The sequence below is a fragment of the Staurois parvus genome, unplaced genomic scaffold (assembly GCF_062004578.1).
Source record: "Staurois parvus isolate SC_StPar_1 unplaced genomic scaffold, SC_StPar_1.0 ptg000464l, whole genome shotgun sequence".
Classification (NCBI taxonomy): domain Eukaryota; kingdom Metazoa; phylum Chordata; class Amphibia; order Anura; family Ranidae; genus Staurois; species Staurois parvus.
The window spans coordinates 3,278,652-3,293,298 of NW_028318260.1; the positions used below are offsets into that span (position 1 = coordinate 3,278,652).

The 14,647-nt window shown below is 43.8% G+C and overlaps 1 protein-coding gene across 1 annotated transcript in view; it reads left to right on the forward strand.

The window, feature by feature from the left end:
• Window positions 1-14,647, forward strand: part of LOC149452792 (lysosomal-associated transmembrane protein 5-like) — a 61,336-nt gene that overhangs the window by 45,440 nt on the left and 1,249 nt on the right. Inside the window, exons 6-7 of the mRNA XM_089688978.1 lie at window positions 9,855-9,947; window positions 13,486-13,578. Coding sequence (XP_089545104.1) covers window positions 9,855-9,947; window positions 13,486-13,578 — 186 coding nt within the window. The remainder of the gene's footprint in view (window positions 1-9,854; window positions 9,948-13,485; window positions 13,579-14,647) is intronic.

The window sequence follows — 14,647 nt, forward strand, 5'->3', positions numbered from 1 at the left end:
TGGCAGCAGCATGAGGAGGCGGTATATAGGGGCCCATGGCAGATTAGGGGCCTGGCAGCAGCTATAGGAGGCCCGTAATCTGCCAGCACCCTATGTCAAAAAATTTTACACACCAGCAGTGTGAGGAGACCTGAAAGTGGCACATGGCAGAGTGTGGCGATGGAGACAGCAGCAATGGGAGGCCGTACAGGGACCCATGAGAGACTCTGGACTTGGCAGCAGCATGAGGAGGCGGTATATAGGGGCCCATGGCAGATTAGGGGCCTGGCAGCAGCTATGGGAGGCCCGTAATCTGCCAGCACCCTATGACAAAAAATGGAACACACCAGCAGTGTGTGAGGAGACCTGAAAGTGGCACATGTTTGAGGCATGATTCATGGCGGATTTAGTCAGTTGTGTCAGGAACTGGTGGTTTGAAATCCAGACTAATCCACGCCTGATTCATTTTCACAAACGTGAGTCTCTCCACACTTTGGGTGGACAGTCGTGTCCTCCGCGGAGTTACAATACCTCCTGCCGCACTAAACACGCGCTCCGATGCCACGCTACTGGCCGGGCATGACAGCCTTTCAAGGGCAAATTCAGCTAGTTGGGGCCAAAGGTCAAGTTTCGTTGCCCAGTAGTCAAGGGGATTGTCTACCTCGGTTGGCAGGGTGCTGTCCAAGTAGGCCCAAGCCTGTTGTTTGAGGTCCTGCTCCAGGTCCACCTGATGCTGCTGCTGCTGCTGCTGCGGCTGGTTAGTAGTTTCCTCACTGCGCTGGTGAAGAAAGCTACTCATCATCGACTGCAGACTGAGGCAGCCGCTGCTGGTGGAGCTGCCACTGCTCCTACCACCCCACCCCTCCCCTGCTGCCATGGCAGCGGAACGCGAGCGCACAGGGCCCACAGTGTCTGAGGATGGACGTTTGCGCACAAAGGCAGAGACCAACTGACTACATAGGTGGTTTTTATAGTACGTTATTTTGGCCTCCCTCTCAGCAGGTGTGAAAAAGGCCACCATTTTTGAACGGTAGCGAGGGTCCAACAAGGTGGACAGCCAAAAGTCATCCCTCTGTCTGATGGTTATTATTCGGCTGTCGCTACGCAAGCAACCGAGCATGCTATGGGCCATTTGTGCCAAGGAATGCGAGGGACTCCCTGCCTCCATCTCCACAGCATACTGCCACGGTGCGTCTGGGTCCTCTGTCTCCTCCTCCTCCTCCTCTACCAGATGCTCCTGCTCCTCCACTCCTGTCCGCTGAGTGGAAAAACCACCCATTTCACTCAATAATTCCTGAGCACAAATGTCCTCCTCTACCTCCTCCTCTTCTTCCTGTCCTGCCCCCACAGGGGTCATGTGGCGTTGAGATCTGTGCGCCACGTCTACCGCACCCTGACCAGCCATTGTTAACAGCATTTGTTCAAGGACGTGCAACAGAGGAATGACGTCGTTCATCCCATAGTCCTGCCAACTCACGAATAGCGTGGCCTCCTCAAAGGGCCTGAGCAAGTGGCAGGTGTCACGCATGAGCTGCCAATGGCTGACATCGAAGTTACACAGGGGAGTACCTTTATCCGCTTGTAACATCAGGAAATCGGTGATGGCCTTTCGCTGCTCGTAAAGGCGGTCTAACATGTGTAGGGTTGAATTCCACCTTGTTGCAACGTCGCAGATCAGGCGATGATGTGGAATTCCGTTCTGCCGCTGCAGCTCAAGGAGGGTGTGCTTTGCGGTGTAGGAATGGCTGAAATGCATGCAAAGTTTACGTGACATTTTAAGGATGTCTTGCAGTGGGATGGTGGATTTTAGGAACCGCTTGACAACCAGATTGAACACGTGAGCCATGCATGGCGCATGGCACAACCTTCCTTGACGCAGAGCAGACACCATGTTCTTTCCGTTGTCGGTCAACATGGTTCCGATTTTGAGTTTGCGCGGAGACAGCCATCTGTCGATTTCTCTGTTCATTACACTCAGAAGTTCCTCCCCTGTGTGACTACGTTCGCCAAGGCATACCAGGTGCAGAACAGCGTGACACCGTTGCGCCCTGCACATGTGATATGCCGGTCGGGTAATGGGACTTGGCACGGGGGTGGCGGCTGAGGACACGGCGGAAGAAGAGGTGGTAGAGGCGGACATCTTTGCCGGACCAAGGACGTGCAAACGTGGAGGCAAAAGCGGCGTGACCTGTCCAAGTTGCTGGTGCGGCTGTGACGGCACCACGTTCACCCAGTGGGCCGTAAATGACATGTACTGTCCCTGACCGTAGTTACAGCTCCACACGTCGGCGCTGCCGTGCACTTTGGCAGAGACCGACATGCTCAAAGACTGGCCCACCATGTCTTCTACATGTGAATGCAGGGCTGGCACTGCCTTTTTGGCAAAGAAATGACGGCTTGGCACTCTCCACCGCGGCGCGGCACAAGCCATCATTTCTCTGAAAGGTGCTGAGTCCACCACTTGGAAAGGGAGGGACTGCAGCACCAGCAACTTGGACAGGAGGACGTTCAGCTTTTGCACCGTCGGGTGCGTGCTCGCAAACTGTTGTCTCTTGGAAACGGATTCCAAGAAAGACTGCTGACGGAATCCGTGAAGAGGAGTAGCAGGAGAAGGAGCATCTGAACGAGCGGAAGATGCCAACGAGCGACAACTCCCCTCAGCAGAGGTGTTGGAGCCTTGACTGGCTGATGGAGGGCGATTGACGTCGGGTGACGGAGCAAGTAACGGAGCGGGTGATGGAGCGGGGGCTGGGGCGGGCAGAACCGCCGTATCTTTATCACGGTTTTCCCAGGCCACCAAATGGCGACGCTGCATATGCTGCCGCAACGCTGTAGTCCCAACATGGGCCCCCTGGCCACGCTTGACTTTCTGGCCACATAGTCGACATACGGCTACGTTTACTTCCTCGGGCGGCTTGACGAAAAATTGCCACACCGCTGAGTAGGAAACTTTGCCCCCGATACTCCTCACTGGCTGACTGCTGCTTCCTCCGTGCACACCGGCACCACTACTGGCCGTGGTGGTAGGCTGCAGTGGAGCTGGTGCTCTACTCCGTGGCCGTTTGGCTCCACTGACACTGCTTCCACTGACACTGCTGCGACCCTGCTGCTGTCTCCTGGGCAACCCACCGACTGTTTCGCTCACTGCCAAGCTGCCACCCTCTTCTCCTGATGATGCGGAAGAAATTGCCTGATGACGACGAGGCTGCCAAGTGCGATCAACCTCCTCATCATCAAGTAGGGTCTCCGCCTCACTACTAGCCCCCTCGGCTGCGTCTGGGTCAGGAGACAGACCTGTCTCTAGACCGGCTACCGGGCCACTCTCCTCGCCACTACTTCTTTGCCTGGCTGATGAAAAGGCGGATGTCTCCCCCGTTCCTGACCGCCCTCTGTTAGCTCTTCCTCACTGTACAGTGGGGCTGAGCCCACAGCATGCGATACTTCGCTTGGTGAGGGAACACCAAAGGACTACGTCTGCTCGCTCCTAAAACATTGCCTCCTCTGCCACTCCTCTGCATGTTGTCTGACATACTCTTTAATTCAACGATTCTGTGTCCCTGAGTAACAATTCTGTGTCCCTGAGTAACAATTCTGTGTCTGTCCCTGAGTAACAATTCTGTGGCCCTAAGAAACGGTTCTGTGTCCCTCAGTAACAATTCTGTGTCCCTCAGTAACAATTCTGTGTCTGTCCCTGAGTAACAATTATGTGGCCCTAAGTAACGTTTCTGTGGCCCTCAGTAACAATTCTGTGTCCCCCTGATTAACGTTTATGTGGCCCTAAGTAACGGTTCTGTGGCCCTCAGTAACGGTTCTGTGGCCCTCAGTAACGGTTCTGTGGCCCTCAGTAACAATTCTGTGTCCCTGATTAACATTTCTGTGGCCCTAAGTAACGGTTCTGTGGCCCTCAGTAACAATTCTGTGTCCCTGATTAACGTTTATGTGGCCCTAAGTAACGGTTCTGTGGCCCTCAGTAACAATTCTGTGTCCCTCAGTAACAATTCTGTGTCTGTCCCTGATTAACGTTTACGTGGCCCTAAGTAACGGTTCTGTGGCCCTCAGTAACAATTCTGTGTCCCTGATTAACGTTTCTGTGGCCCTAAGTAACGGTTCTGTGGCCCTCAGTAAAAATTCTGTGTCCCTCAAGAAACAATTCTGTGTCTGTCCGTGAGTAACAATTCTGTGGCCCTAAGTAACGGTTCTGTGGCCCTAAGTAACAATTCTGTGTCCCTGATTAACGTTTATGTGGCCCTAAGTAACGGTTCTGTGGCCCTCAGTAACAATTCTGTGTCCCTGATTAACGTTTATGTGGCCCTAAGTAACGGTTCTGTGGCCCTCAGTAACAATTCTGTGTACCTCAGTAACAATTCTGTGTCTGTCCCTGATTAACGTTTACGTGGCCCTAAGTGACGGTTCTGTGGCCCTCAGTAACAATTCTGTGTACCTCAGTAACAATTCTGTGTCTGTCCCTGATTAACGTTTACGTGGCCCTAAGTAACGGTTCTGTGGCCCTCAGTAACAATTCTGTGTCTCTGAGTAACAATTCTGTTGCCCTAAGTAACGGTTCTGTGGCCCTCAGTAACAATTCTGTGTCCCTGTGTAACAATTCTGTGTCTGTGCGAGTAACAATTCTGTGGCCCTAAGTAACAGTTCTGTGGCCCTCAGTAACAGTTCTGTGTCCCTGAGTAACAATTCTGTGTCTGTGCGAGTAACAATTCTGTGGCCCTAAGTAACAGTTCTGTGGCCCTCAGTAACAATTCTGTGTCCCTGAGTAACAATTCTGTGGCCCTAAGTAATGGTTCTGTGGCTCTCAGTAACAATTCTGTGTCCCTGTGTAACAATTCTGTGTGAGTAACAATTCTGTGGCCCTAAGTAACAGTTCTGTGGCCCTCAGTAACAGTTCTGTGTCCCTGAGTAACAATTCTGTGTCTGTGCGAGTAACAATTCTGTGGCCCTAAGTAACAGTTCTGTGGCCCTCAGTAACAATTCTGTGTCCCTGAGTAACAATTCTGTGGCCCTAAGTAACGGTTCTGTGGCCCTCAGTAACAATTCTGTGTCCCTGTGTAACAATTCTGTGTCTGTGCGAGTAACAATTCTGTGGCCCTAAGTAACGGTTCTGTGGCCCTCAGTAACAATTCTGTGTCCCTGAGTAACAATTCTGTGTCTGTGCGAGTAACAATTCTGTGGCCCTAAGTAACAGTTCTGTGGCCCTCAGTAACAATTCTGTGGCCGTAAGTAACGGTTCTGTGGCTCTCAGTAACAATTCTGTGTCCCTGTGTAACAATTCTGTGTCTGTGCGAGTAACAATTCTGTGGCCCTAAGTAACAGTTCTGTGGCCCTCAGTAACAGTTCTGTGTCCCTGAGTAACAATTCTGTGTCTGTGCGAGTAACAATTCTGTGGCCCTAAGTAACGGTTCTGTGGCCCTCAGTAACAATTCTGTGTCCCTGTGTAACAATTCTGTGTCTGTGCGAGTAACAATTCTGTGGCCCTAAGTAACGGTTATGTGGCCCTCAGTAACAATTCTGTGTCCCTGAGTAACAATTCTGTGTCTGTGCGAGTAACAATTCTGTGGCCCTAAGTAACAGTTCTGTGGCCCTCAGTAACAATTCTGTGTCCCTGAGTAACAATTTTGTGGCCCTAAGTAACGGTTCTGTGGCTCTCAGTAACAATTCTGTGTCCCTGTGTAACAATTCTGTGTCTGTGCGAGTAACAATTCTGTGGCCCTAAGTAACAGTTCTGTGGCCCTCAGTAACAGTTCTGTGTCCCTGAGTAACAATTCTGTGTCTGTGCGAGTAACAATTCTGTGGCCCTAAGTAACAGTTCTGTGGCCCTCAGTAACAATTCTGTGTCCCTGAGTAACAATTCTGTGGCCCTAAGTAACGGTTCTGTGGCCCTCAGTAACAATTCTGTGTCCCTGTGTAACAATTCTGTGTCTGTGCGAGTAACAATTCTGTGGCCCTAAGTAACGGTTCTGTGGCCCTCAGTAACAATTCTGTGTCCCTGAGTAACAATTCTGTGTCTGTGCGAGTAACAATTCTGTGGCCCTAAGTAACAGTTCTGTGGCCCTCAGTAACAATTCTGTGTCTGTCCCTGAGTAACAATTCTGTGGCCCTAACTAAAGTTTCTGTGGCCCTAAGTAACAGTTCTGTGGCCCTCAGTAACAATTCTGTGTCTGTCCCTGAGTAACAATTCTGTGGCCCTAACTAAAGTTTCTGTGGCCCTAAGTAACAATTCTCTGGCACTCAGTAACAATTCTGTCTGTCCCTGAGTAACAATTCTGTGGCCCTAATAACGTTTCTGTGGCCCTAAGTAACAGTTCTGTGGCCCTCAGTAACAATTCTGTGTCTGTCCCTGAGTAACAATTCTGTGGCCCTAACTAAAGTTTCTGTGGCCCTAAGTAACAATTCTCTGGCACTCAGTAACAATTCTGTCTGTCCCTGAGTAACAATTCTGTGGCCCTAATAACGTTTCTGTGGCCCTAAGTAACAATTCTCTGGCACTCAGTAACAATTCTGTCTGTCCCTGAGTAAGAATTCTGTGGCCCTAACTAGCGTTTCTTTGTCCCTAAGTAACTATTCTGTGGCCCTCACTAACAATTCTGTGTCCCTGAGTAATGGTTCTCTGTCCCTAAGTAACGTTTCTCTGTCCCCAAGTATCGTTTCTGTGGCCCTAACTCTGTCCCTAATACAGAGCGGTCTGCCTCTGTTCAATGACTGCAGGCAAATGAAGAATTCCAAAATGGCCGCTATTTATAGCTCGACCATTACACAGTGCTGGCTGGCTGGCTGCTGATTGGCTGATGCGATCACATGTCATTGAGGAATGCATTATGGGTCAGCGCGCCTTGTCTGCGCGCCTTCCCAGACATCCCCGCTCCGTCGCCACACATGTCCGCCGCCATTTTCGTAAAAATTTCGATTCGCGCATCCGAAGTAGGCTATTTTTCGGATTCGGCGCGAATCGAAATTTTTCCGATATTCGACTCGAATTCCACTTCGGCTACTTCGATTCGCTTATCTCTACTTACCACTGTAGATAAAGATACAGATATAGCAAAACAGAAAAAGGTCAGAAAGCATACGTGATAGCTACTAACAGTGCTTCATCAATATTTTCAATTGTTAATCTGACAAACCAGAATTTCGAATACTTAAATATTCTTCCCAGGACTAGATTTTTTTTATAGTCCTGGAAAGTATATGCAAGAGCCCAGACCAACCCCCCTCCTCCACAGGGAAAGTTAAAAAAGCTCAAAGTACTATAACCCTGAGCATAGATGGTGGTCAAATTGTGCACATGTGCAATGAAACAAATGTGAGAGGGCCTAAAAAAAGTGCACTTAAGAGCAAATTATAAACTTTAATTAATTAGAAAGCTATACCAGGCTAAGCTAATGTAATCCAACACATGTAAGACTATATAAAATATACTCTAGAAATGGTAGAATGCCTGCAAACTATAGAAGAAGAAATAAAAGACTTTCCTATAGCAGCACTGCTAGTACTTCTGGCCCCTTTGTTTACATTTAGCTTTCGGCTGGATAATCTCCCTGCCAATAGTTGAATGGATCTGGGGATATAGTTTTGTGTAGAAATTTGTCAGATCCAGTATATGATAGCTTCACAGCACAGACATGCCCCACTCTGAGCATTGGTATATCTCCATACACCAACTCACAGCTGGTCTTAGTTACTCCTAGTTTCCTCATCTGTGAACTGGTGGCAAGTCTTTATAAATCTGCTCTGGTTTTTAAATCGACAGTAGTAAGAACTACCTTAAAGTTATATTAAAAGCAATAAAAAATTAAAACATATGAAACTTACCTACTTTATGCAGTGGTCTTGCAGAGAGCAGCCTCAATCCTCCTCTTCTCGGGTTCCCCGCTAGCGCCCTTGGCCCCTCCCTCCTACTTAGCAACATGCTATGGGGGCATGAGCGGCTGCTCTTCATGTCCATTCACACACAGAGCTGTGGCTCGGCCCCGCCACCTTTCATTTCACAGTGGGAGCCAATGGAGGAGGAGGGAGAGCCTCCGGAGATCTGAAACTCTCATGCACATTGCTGGATCATGATGGGCCCCAGGTAAGTATTAGGAGGGCTGGGGGGAGGTGGTAGCAGCTGCATACAGAAGGTTTTTTACCTTCATGCATAGAATGCATGAAAGTAAATGACATGGAGCCTTTACAACCACTTTAATTTGGTGCCCTTGTCAATAAACTTAAAAAAATGCTTGCCTGAATTAGGCACAGGTAGTTCTAAAGGAAACTACCACCAGAAATATCTTGTCGAGGCTTTGATGTGTTGTGTGCAGGTCACTTAAAAGCAAAAAGTTTTTTGGCTATATTTTCTTTTGACTCACAGGAGTATATTTACTTTTGTTTTCCTGTGATCCAGAGTCAGGCGACAACAGGCTATTGCCACTGTCATCTGATGGGACAAAACCCGGCCAAATATGGGAAGGATCCCAATAATAATGTTGGGATCCACCAGGCTGCCTTATTCAAAGCTTGTTGCAGCTTTTAGGACATGACTAAGAACCATAAGTAGCTGTATCTGCCCTCTCACCAGCCTGGTGTACCAGTTTGGAGGAGCAGAGTAGAGAAGAAATAGAGGATGCTAAGCGTGTCTTCCATTCCAGTGAAAGCACGTCATGATTTTCCATCTGATGCATTAATTCTGGAGCAATAAGTCTTCTGACCAATACTAAACATTTCTTCACTCAAAGCAAAACAAAAGAATTACCAGAGGAATAGGAGAAAGTTATCTACATGGCCCTCTATTCCAAACAGTCCCCTGAACTGTTCATCTCAAAGATGTACTATATGTCCTACTCTTGAAAATAATCTCCCGTTAACGAATAGTGCCTGGGTTTGGTTCATGGGATGTTCGTCAAACTGTTAAAAAAAAGTTTGGAAATTGCAAACGCTTTCTGAACTCCTTTAAAGTCTATCGGGAACAAATCCTGCAGACAGATTTTTCACATTTTAAGGTTAATAGACACAGGATTGTCAAACACACGGAAAGGAGAACTGGGTACTGCCAGATGGAATATGTACCAATGCAAAAATAGCAAAAACATACTGTTCGGAGGTGAGCAGCACTTTAAAAAAAAAGATTAAAGGGCAACATTAAAAATGCACAATTCCTTTACAGCAAAAATGTTTGGCGGATGCCCTAAACCTGCCTTTGAAATGGTGCACCTGTACGATGTACTACAGCTAAAGTGACATTTAAAAAACAAAAAATGCCATGTAAATTGCTGCTTTATAACAGTTCCTGGCCACTTTGTCCTGCTTGTATACTAGCAGCTGTATGATGTACATATTTCAATGGCTTTTCAGTAGACCTACTATTATTGCTTTCAGAAATGAATTGTTCGTAAAGGATGCAGAGTACAGAAAATCATGCTCCATTTTTTGAATTTCCTTAGGAAGAGATGAAGAATTTGAAAGCTGGTGACAATTAGTAATGCTGAAAGCATAAGCTTTTAGCCCTTCATTTCCTTGTGCTGGGATTGCAGGGAAAGTTCACCACTGTGTTCCCAGACAGCAGTGAAGACCTAATGGAAGATCAAATTGGGTCACTGTTTATTGCTTATTTGTTAATGCTCCCTGCCAGCTGCCACCAATCTTGGAAAAGTTGTATCACAGACAAACATTATATAGTATAGGGTTGGACTAATTATCTTTAATAATTGGGCTTTTATTAAGACGAAAATACAGAATAGGCCATGATCTTGAATAAACTGTTATAGATTACACCAGCTGCCTTGCACTAGTATAGCTAAATTTATGCTCTGTGTTTATATTTATGGCAACCATTAGCACTTAGGTTCAAGGTACAAAACAGTAATGAACGCTTTTCTTTATCTCCTCAGAATTATTTTTTGGTGAACAACGTCCCCTTTCAGAAATATACCGCCAGACTGATCCTCTTCACTTTGCTCCACACTGCTGTGATTTTGTACAAGGTAACATTTCTCTGTTTGAGTACACATGTCTAAACTTTATAGAAAGCTTTTTAATCAAACCGAGTGAGCAGAAAAAAAAAGACGATTCAGCAGTTCAGTGCAATGTAATTAGTAAGATGAATATATACCATGCTTGCTCCATAAACTCTGCTGCTTAGCACAAGAAGAGTTCCAGGACTCACTGGAATAAACACGGCATTGTCTAGCATTATACTATTAAAAGGTCATCAGAAGATGAAGATTACTGAACAAAATAAGGTTATGTACTTAAAACCTAAAGTTAATTAGGTTTCATAAATGCTGAAAATCAAAACTGTCCTGGCAACTTCATCAGAGCGGCCCCAATGGTGATTGGAGAAGCCTCTATGATGAGCTACAGCACAGCAGATAAAACACGCACAGTCATGAAATTACACAACTGTATATATGGGACCACAACAATATGACTGGCCAGTAGAGCAATTCTGGCAAGCAATTCTTATTATTGCTTATGCAATTTGAACACAATGCTTTATTGCTGAAATATTAAAGTGGAAGAAAGGGCTAACATTAGCTATATCCTGCATATCCTGTATCTGTGTACTTTTTTTTTAATCCCATCGGGTCAAGCGGTTCAGCGGTGACTCTGTATCAAAATTAGTTTGGAAGAATGTCAAACATTGCCCATACACCTCAAATTCTAACTATTTTAACTTAAAAGGGAACTACACTGTTTCTGAGTACCACAAACTGAAAGCACTTTTTAGTTTATTTTTAATATTTATTTCTTATTTATTTATTTCAGGTACTTATATAGCGCTGTCAATTTACGCAGTGCTTTACATATATATTATACATTCACATCAGTCCCTAACCCTCAAGGGGTGTACATTCTAAGGTCCCTAACTTACATTCATACATACACATACTAGGGCCAATTTAGACAGGATCCAATAAACCTACCAGCATATCTTTAGAGTGTAGGAGGAAACTGGAGTACCCAGAGGAAACCCACGCATATTCAAAGCAAACTCGCCCATCGATCTATGTATCCATGAGAAATCATTTAGAAAAACACCCCCTAGAATTTCTGGCTACAGCCATCTTGAATAAGGGCAGATGACTCATGTAGCAATTACTTCCTGGAATCCAACTGCCCTTAGTTCAGGCATGCAGGCAGGAGGGTGTGCATAGCTGAGAAAGCTCCTCCTCCCCTCCTGAAGACTCCTGGGATGTATGACATAAATTGCCGAGTAATGAAAACCAGAAACTAACTGAAGAAATTTAAAAAATAGTTTAAAACAGGTAAATACAATACACCTTCCTATCTATTTACTAATGCTAGCAGCATAAGGATTCAAAATAGCCAACGTTGACTGAGAGGGTGAAGTTCTACTTTTAATATTCAGCACTGTGCAACTTTAATTGGCAATTGTGCGGTCAAGCAACACTGAAATTTATATAATTTTTTTCACACAAACAGAGCTTTCTTTTGGTGGTATTTTATCACCACAAGGTTTTTTATTTTTTGCAATAGAAACAAAAAAGACCAAAAATTTTTAAGAAAAAACCCCCAGTATTTTCTACGTTCTGTAACAACACATATCCAATAAAAATATACAAATAATAAAACGTCTTCATAAATTTAGACCAAAATGTATTCTGCTACATGTCTTTGTTAATAGAAAATAGCAAAAGTGTATATTAATTTGTGCGAAAGGTATAGTGTCTACTGGAATTTAAGCAGCTATGACGCTATACTGATAATGGTGGTGATCATCAATTTATAGTGTGACTGTGATAGGGTGGCGGGCAATCTGCCGCTAACACACACTATCTGGGAGTGTCGCTAACAGACACTGCCATTGCTAGTGACACATTCAGCAGTGATAATACTGTGCATTGATACTGTACTCAAGGGATTAAATATGTGCCTAACAATGTGTAATGTATGCTGCTTTTACTTTTCCATCTGAATGTTTTTTCTCCCTGCTTTGCAGGAAAAAGAAACATCCAGATCACTGATCAGCGTACAGAGTCCTGTGTGTTTGTAAACTAAGTGCTCTGAGCTGTGATTGGACATAGCCGATCAGCGGGTCTCAGCCATGAATCATTGGCCTGGACCTGCTGACAAACCAACTACAGTGCGGTCAGCAGTATGCACTCCAACAAACCTGGAAGAGCCCCGCTGACAGACAGATACATGGTCCAGGGGGGCTGTGTCACAGTAGTCAAATAGTTAATATGTTAATTTCCTATGATTGTCAATGCCATCTATTGGCCATAATGTGGTGTTTTCCTGATTGAAGTATTTCAGGGAAAAAAAACATAAAATGCCCACTCGATGGAGCTAACAATCATAGGATATGATATCAAACGCAGCATATGAAATCATAGAAACTCAGCAGTGATATTCGTTCAACCAATTATTATAAATAGACCCTCAAGTGTACCTTAGTAGTTTGTAGGACCACATGGAGTGATAATGACTGACACTGAATTTCTGTTTCATTTTATAATTCTGTTTTCATCCTAGATTTTATACCACCATTATACAACACTTTGCTTAGGTGCTCTGAATGAGAGATGAACATAGAATGAACAGGCTACATATACTCTGTGTGACATGCCAGTGCCCTAGCTAAATAGAATAAAGGAATAGTGGATAATAGCAATTGATCAGTATTTTGACCCATGTGAACAATTAAGAAACGGGTACTAATGAGTAAAACTCAAATCCATAGCCATTACTGTTCATTACATTTTATGTTTCATTTTTTATACAGTAATGTGTGCAAAGAGGAACATGAAACTTTCTAATCATTTGCATAAGCTTTTATGTCTTATATACACAAACGCTATTAATGTTCATTTTGAATGCAATATAACTCTGAAAAACTAAAATGACAAATAAACAACTACTAAGTAAATGTGCAATAAAGAGACATAAGACTTCAAGCTGAGCAACCAGTTTCTTTGCAAGTAACATATAATTCTTTTAAATCTGCACATTGGTAAAGAAAATAAAAATTAGCAATTTGTGTAATGATCACTACAAGGTTTTGAACGCTACATGTAGTAAACCCATAAATTTATTTCCTCTGAGAGCAAATCGCCAACTGCAAACCTGTCACAAATCTTTGGATAAATACAAGCCTTGTGAAAATGCTTACAAAGTAAAGAAATCATTTTTTATTTACTCTGTTTTGAATGCAGTTTTGCTAAAAAAAAAAATTGACTGACAAAGGCTACGGCAAAATATCTTCTTAAAAGCAACAAAATGGCTCAGTCAAAAAGAAGATTCTGTTCCGGACAGAAAATTATTTATTTAGTTACACCAACTACCTGCATTTTGTTGGATGGGAAAGTTGTTTATGGGTAAAATAACACAAGTCTTTGTTTGTGTCAATGTGCCAGTCTGCAGCAAGTCTTGCACTGTCTTTGCCATGGTCCAGTTGGCAGTAGGTAAAAGGAAGTCATAGTATAAATTTGTCTAAAACACGCATCCTTTTTATGGCATGTAGAGTGACAGTTTAACGGTCCTACCCAATGTCTACAGGCACTTATGATCTCCTGTGTCTGGAAAGTCTTCAAGTCTCTGAATCCTCCGCCAAAGAAGAAAGATGTGCCTCAACAACAAGATTTCACAAAAGTAAGATGGCAAGCTTACCTGTCTACCATTTGCATCACATTAATATAAATACAGAGAGATTGTAACTGTGAGATACATTTCATCTACTAATTACCTTAGCAGATATGACATCATCATTGATTGTTTGCAGAGAGCTCGGAAGTTTACTCAAGGGAAGACTTCTGTGCAAATGATATGCAGGGAAGTCACCACATTCGTAGGCAAAGTAAAGAGGAGCATTTCTCATTTTCTGAGCAGTATTATGAATATGAATGAAAATTTATATTTTAATCAGAAGCTTTCATAAGGATTATTACCCATAGCATATTTGTTTTCAGCGGGTAAGAACCAACAAAAGAAAATTGTGCTGAAATAATTTTCTTTGGCTTGAATATAAAAAGGCATCACTGGGTTGACTTACTAAAACAGGAGAGTATAAAATCTGGTGCAGCTCTGCCTAGAAACCAATCAACTTGCAGGTTTTTTGTCAAAGTGTAATTGAACAAGCTGAACCTAGAAGCTGATTGGCTACCGCACTATCCAGTTTTGCAGTATATATATATATATATATATATATATATATATATATATATATATATATACACACACAGTATATGTACCTCTATAGACACCCTCCGTACCCCCAAAAATTTCTTATATAAATAGAAGCGGCTATATCACATTTGTGACACTATTTCATTACAGTCATTCAAAAACTAAACTTGTAAACATGCAGAGCAGACCTGTTCATAAAAAAAAAATTTCTGGAAAATTTTAATTTTTTTGGTGGTATCGAGGCCATATTTTTATTACTGGAACCTATAGATACACACAAACCAGATCTCAGCCCTTCAGCTTCAATAACTCTTTTACAGAGAGCTTGTTTTACAGGTTCCTTCCCAGTTTATAATAATGAAAGACATTATATATATATATGTGTGTGTGTGTGTTTTATATTAGATTACTTCTTTGATGCTACTGATGATAGGAAAAAAATAGTGGCCAAGAACAGTACACAAAAAACCTTCTTAAATAAAAAGGATCCACGTGGGCCACCAGAGCAGCTAGAGAAGAGGAAATGAACAGGCTT